The sequence below is a fragment of the Alosa alosa genome, chromosome 20 (genome assembly GCF_017589495.1).
Source record: "Alosa alosa isolate M-15738 ecotype Scorff River chromosome 20, AALO_Geno_1.1, whole genome shotgun sequence".
Lineage (NCBI taxonomy): Eukaryota > Metazoa > Chordata > Actinopteri > Clupeiformes > Clupeidae > Alosa > Alosa alosa.
Genome location: NC_063208.1, coordinates 28,757,467 through 28,764,010, shown reverse-complemented (window position 1 = coordinate 28,764,010; position 6,544 = coordinate 28,757,467). Strand labels below are relative to the sequence as shown.

General features: G+C 41.0%; 1 protein-coding gene across 3 annotated transcripts in view; it reads right to left on the bottom strand.

The window, feature by feature from the left end:
* Window positions 1-6,336, bottom strand: part of grhl2b (grainyhead-like transcription factor 2b) — a 15,963-nt gene extending 9,627 nt beyond the window's left edge. For 2 of the 3 annotated variants that reach the window (XM_048229321.1, XM_048229322.1), the window contains exons 1-7: window positions 5,995-6,336; window positions 4,085-4,271; window positions 3,374-3,441; window positions 2,900-3,260; window positions 2,502-2,557; window positions 2,116-2,278; window positions 1,615-1,726 (exon numbers count right to left, since the gene is read on the bottom strand). In XM_048229321.1, the coding sequence (XP_048085278.1) occupies window positions 1,615-1,726; window positions 2,116-2,278; window positions 2,502-2,557; window positions 2,900-3,260; window positions 3,374-3,441; window positions 4,085-4,271; window positions 5,995-6,014 (967 nt within the window). In that variant the 5' untranslated portion in view covers window positions 6,015-6,336. The other variant, XM_048229323.1, reaches the window with a different exon arrangement.
* Between the last annotated feature and the right edge of the window lie 208 nt (window positions 6,337-6,544).

The window sequence follows — 6,544 nt, the reverse complement described above, 5'->3', positions numbered from 1 at the left end:
AGGGGTGCGGCTGCCTCCCCGATACCCACAATCCCCTCGCCCACAGCTGGTCCTCAACAGGGCACAAGAGGAGAACACCTGACAAGCCGTGAACACCTTCGGTCACTCCACAGCTGCTCGCACAAAGGTGTGGCTTTTTGAACATTCTAACATAAGATTCCGTTCCGCAACAATTCAAGGTTCTAAAATTCTATGTTGAATTTAATGAACCCAGATATTCTTTAGAGCGTTCATTTTCCAACATTCCCGTCACATCGGTGTGACCGTACACCTACAAGAGTTAACCATATGAGTGTTTCAGCTCACTCAATGTGACTGCACACATTCATGCATTTAGTCATTATATTTGAGTATCTACATTTGATTCAAAATGGCTTGCAGGGAAGTCAAACACCCAGAAAAGGCAGCAGCATTGCTGCAATGGCATGATACTGTATTCCCTATGATCCACCAACACAGCAACAGAGTTGTTTGTTGTTGGTAATCCTGCTCATCCTCCTATGACAGAGCCAGGCATGCTCCTGTCACCTGCCGTCATTAGCCAGGCAAATTAAACCACAGTCACTGGGGATACGGAAACAGGTCTTTTCCTCTTTTAAACACAAAACACTGTGTACCTACTTCATGGTCACCTTTTAGCACTGTCACTGTCTAACGCAACTTTGAGTCTCAGGACTATGTGGTTTCCCTGACATAACTTGGGACAGGTGTGGAAAAAAAATGTTGTATAGACTGAATGCCTTGAAAGTTAAATGGTATCAAACCTGAGATGAATCATTAAATAGTAGTCTGTCTGTTACCATCAAATAAAAGAATACGTTTCAGTTCTGTGTTGATTTATTTGTGAGGCCTACAGCAGAATGATCCATTTGAATACTGTAAGCACACACAACACAAGAAGCGTGGGACATTCCTCTGTCTGTTCCAACAAGCCGAAGATTTCTCACCATTCAAACGGTCTCCCACATGCCACTGCAGCATTGCTGCGTGCACAGGTCACAGCTTGCCATCCCAATGGGAACCGTCCATACCTCACAATAACACTCCAGCATACCGGACCTGTTCTCTCATGACACAACACAAATCCCTCCAACAGCCGTGTAACGTGTACCTTACACACACGTTCACACTGGTACACACTTTCACTCAAAGCAAGATTACTTTCCATAGTTTCAACTAACAAAACAATCAAAACATGTTTTCTCTTTGAAATTTAAATTTAAATGCTAAGCATTTTTTAGCATTTAAATGCCCAGCTGGGTTAACTTCACACCAGATGGGGATCTGAGGAGCCATGTTCACTTAGGATGGCGTGAGAGGGCCTGGGGCAAGAGCCTGAATCTGAAAAGGGGAGGGGGGGAGTTGCACTTGTTGACTGCACACCTGTTTACAACGCACACCTATACCTTTATAACTGATGTGTAGAAGCAGCCAAGTGGATCCTTGTTCCATTTAAACATTTAAAATGTCAACTCAGTCGTCATGGCATCATGATGCAACTCACTGTCATACAGTACATTATAATGCATGTCAGGGTACTGTAGCCAGGAGCACTGAGCTTCACTCTGGGGAACTTAGTGATCTCTCACTTGATGGGAAACAGCAGTAACTCACCGATATCAAGGACCCGCTGTTTGGCTGTGTGTTGGCGGGAGTGCCAGTACTTCCAGTATTTCAGCTGCTCATCACGGTTCTTATCCTCACTGAACACCACCATAATCACACTCTGAAACGAGAGGCAGGGAACAAAGTGTGACATAATGTAAACATTGCAATAGGCTGATAATAATAGACTGACAGTTACAAAAATAGACTGATTGCTTATCTTTGATGAGTGCAATTTAATCTCATTGAAACAAAATAGTTGCACACAGTCATTAGTATAGCTCAGATAGATAGAGATAGATAGATAGATAGATAGATAGATAGATAGATAGAGTAACTACTTAAAACCTGGAGGCGCAACATGTCATGTGGCGCAAAATCTCATTGTGAGAATCCCATAATGCACCATTCACCTAAGATATCTACCGAGATTCTAACACTAGCATGACGCACTTACTGTAAGTTACCTACATGAGTTACCTATGTGTATAGTGTGTTGGGATCGCTCACCCTGACTTTGCTGATGGGATGTCTCAGTCGCTTATTGGCTCCTGTTTCATTCAGGGTCACAGCATAAAACTGGCCTTTGTTCAGGTATGTCATGGGCCCATCTCCCTGTTTCTGACGCAGTGACCTGGTAGCCTCAAGGGTGTACTGAAAAGTGTCACTACCCCTGCAAAATATAAATACAATGCAGCAAGTTATTTTATTCACTTAAATACATTCCTTTACAAATGATATATTGTGAATATTGAAAATATACATTTGATTATCTCTGTAACACTTCACTGTTTTATGAAGGTTTTCAAACAAACTTCCACAGATTCATGCAACTGTCAAGTCTGTTTTCAGATAAATTTGGGATGGAAAAGGAAAACCAGACAGGCGCATCTTACACATCTGACTGCTCAAACACAAAACCATCAGCTCCCAAAGACGAAGACCGGTATTTCTGTTTGAGGAGAGAGCACAAAAACACAACAGAAGTCTCTGTTATAATAGCATAATAACTGCTAACATACAGTAATATCCAACTTCATACATCACTAACAACAAACAAATCATAATCACAAACAGTGTTACACATTACAGTATTATCTTATAGTATTGATAGTGAACATATGTATCCTAGTATCCTACATCATACATCTAAACTGTGCACCAGGACAAACCACTGCCTCTCCTCACTATCAGCACTATTTCACTATCTAACACCTTCATGTGTTCAAGGCATGGAGGCCAGTCAGTGTCTTTCTTGTCATGTTGTGTGAGCCCTGGGTGTCCCTGTCCTCACCCCGTTGTTGTCCTCCTCATAGGTGCTGTCAGGTGAGCTGCGCTGCTCGTCTTTGCCGTAGGCGCCATGGCTGAGCGTCACGGCGTCGTAGCTGTGGCTCTGCTCGTACACCACCCGCGTGTGCTCCTCCCCCTCCGGACGGTAGTGCACCGCCCCGGCCCCCATGAACACCGGCGTGTAGACCTCAGCCTTCACCACGGTAACAGCAGCTGCCTCAGCGCTCTCTGTGCCACACTGGTCCCGTTTGGAGTCGGGATGCTCAGGGTTGAGCGACAGGTTCACCGGCACTGACTTCAGCACCTGAACCCGGTTGTCCACCGTCTCTACCTCACCTTGGCTGCCACAACCCACCAAACTGTTCCTAGGCAACAGAAATAGGCCTAATAAGGACACAGACAGCGATAAAGTGCAGTACCATCACCTCACATTAGCACAGATTAGCATTAGCTGTCATATCTGTGACATGCCACTGACCTCTTTTCCTGCTCCTCTGAAATTTCAACCACTTTGGGGATGGGTAAAACCCTTTTGTCCTTGGGAACCTGAATGAAAATGAAAGCGGAGACAAGTCCAAACATATTAGGAGAACAGTTTGAGATATGGGTAAAAAACAATGCTGTGCAGCTTTTTTTCACTAACATGGTTCAACATTACAGTATTGCGACATTACAGAGGATGAAGGTCAAAAGCATTGTGTTTTACACCTTGTGCATGTCAAAGCCCTTTTAGAAGTTGACAGTGAATAAAGGAATCTTGGTAATGTCTCTTAAGCCTGAACCATGTTCACAGTGTAATACTCATGAGTAACACCTAATATACAGTAACTAATAGCTTTTTAAAAGATTGTCTATATCATGGTACACGTAGGCTACAATGTATATTACGGTAAAATTCAAATAAATATACATTATACCAAAATCATTGCTCAAATAATCAAATTTTGCTTAATATATTAATTCAGAAAGACCTGAACTCTCACTCTGTTGCATGGCAATGACAATCCGATTACTTGCCTATTTTTTGCCTGACTGACAAAGTGACTGACTTAATCATACTGTAAAACAACACTGTAGAAATTCACTTTGTCTCTCACAAAAGGAAACTCTAATGTGTGTGTGTGTGTGTGTGTGTATAGTACACAATAACTATGTGTGTTGAGTCATCTGATGGAGGATGACCTCTGACCTTGTAGTAGTCATAAAGCAGACCCAAAGCTGCTGCACTGTCCTCATCACCATTGATGCTCATCATGGCTTTGGTGGCTGCTGTCAGGGGGTTCTCCAGGTACGACCTCCATGCCTCATCCTCGCTGGTGTAGGCCCGGCGCGGATGGAATGAGGTCTCATTGGGCACGACCACCACCAGCCGCTTACTGCCACACACAACACAACAACAAAATGTCAGGGGCAAAAAAACTCATATTTCTAAATATGACACAAAATAAAAAATACTTTAAAAAATCTAAATCTAAATCTAAAACACAAACTGAATGTGATTTACAGAAAAGTGAAAGTTCAATTTTTTTTTTTTTTTTTAAAATATGCATTTCTCCACCTGCTCTGCATTATTCATTGATAAGTGGGCCAATGTCAACATGTTAACTGATTATGTATTATGTCAAATGTATCAAATCGATTCACTTATAGCCTCACATTTCTGGGTACAGAGCATGAGTAACTTTTCCCAACAGGTTGTTTTACAATTTAGTCCCTGAGGGTGCTCTCTTTCTCTAACGGTAACGTTTTTTTAGAGTGAACATCATTGTCCGATAATTTCTGTGAATGTCTTGCTGACAATTCAATTCATATGGTTGTATAACTTTGGAAATGCTGCTTGACTTTTGATAGGAAGTAAGCAGAGCATGTCACGTTTGACAGAATAACTGTCAATCAACTTCCTGTTTTTGAAAGATGGTATTTTTACAATGCTTTTCCATGATAAAATGCATTACATCAATGAACAAACTTTATTGTCTTCCTGTCATGTATATCCATGTTACATAGCCGAATGTATATTTACAATATAATCTCATCACTTTTGGCTGTTATTTCTGCCTTATCTGCACATTTGTACAGATTCAGTGTGACATCATGCCCTTTAAATCACACAGATCCAACAATAATATGTAGAAGCATAACAACCTTTAAAAAAACAAATGTCTTGCTATGCAGAGCGTGGTCCCGTAGCCTACCTAAAATGTTACTGCATGTGGTTTGGGTCATTTTATAAGTGAATGGCAGTGCAATTCTGTTCTAGGCTATACTGTGCAAAACTATTTGACTCATCATCCTCTGGTGCTGATCCTAAATGGACAAATTACTTGAATCCCAAAACATTCTAGTTAAAGTTCCTGTATTGTCATGTGAGTTATGGATCAAACATGGCTATTTCATTGCTTGTCATTTTCAAGAATAGAAAATTAACAAAACATTGAAAACATCTTAGTCCAATGTAGGCTAATGATAAAACTGCCATAATACACAAACTTTTCTTGTGTTAAGATATACATTGTAGAATAACAATCTAGCCTATCTGAAGTTATCAATCTATATCAGAATATCTAAAACAAAGTCTATTGATAAATCTGGATTTCCCTCTAACAAAATAACCAGGGCTAGAAAACCAGAAGGGAAATTACCTAATTTAAGTTGAACTAAAAACAAATCCAACTTAGCTGATGTGGAAAAGAGCCTTATAGCCTATAACACAGTTATGCCATACGTTTTAAAAATATATATATATATATGTTTGATGCCTTTGAATGTGTTCATTTCTGATTGTCCATAGGATAGTTATGTTTAAATGCAAAGAATCACCGGTTGAATTTTTTAAATCGATTCAGTTACGTTGCTTTCCCCAGAAAATGGCGTTTGTCAAATACCAATTAGCCTGCTGTACGCAACCATACCATAGCATTCTATTTTACAATCATAGCAAGACTGTAAATCCGTATAGATGGCCCTCGTGAGGTCTAACCATATTTAATATAAGCAAACAAAATTGAAAAGGAAAATATCTGTCCAAAAGGTAATCTTTGAGCCTGATGAGAAGGCAACCCATGTTCTGATATATGTTGCTCTGGAAGAAACACTTACCTGTCTGTCTCCTGTGACATATTTTGCTTCCTCCACGATTCTTCCTTGTGAAACTGGACTTTCAAGTCGGTGCAGGTAATAGAGTAGACTAAGGCTGAGCAGAGTGAGCGAGCCAAAAACCAGGGCTACAGGTAAGTCTACTTTTCTTGCCCTGCTTATTTCAATCCCGTCTCACCTGCCAGGTACGGTACGACACCTCAGCACCCCAGCGTCCCCTAGTCCAGACGAATCTCAGTCAGTAGCCCAAATAAATATTTGTAATTGCCTAATAGAGAAATGTGAATCGTTCGTCGGTTATATGGGCTAGGCCTCTATAGGTAGCCTATATTAGGCTACTTGTAATATTTGGATAACTTTAGGTTGTTGTACAGAAACTTTGATGGAATTCTTTCAGTGTAAGGTACTTAGGTTGAACGAGGGACGACCCTGCGAGATGATTGGCCGAGGAGCACGATCTACCGCGGTGATAGGTTACCACGTCAGAAAAATAGGTAAGACCCACCTTACCTGTGGGCATAAAATGGAAAGTAGGGCGAAATTGAAATGCGTA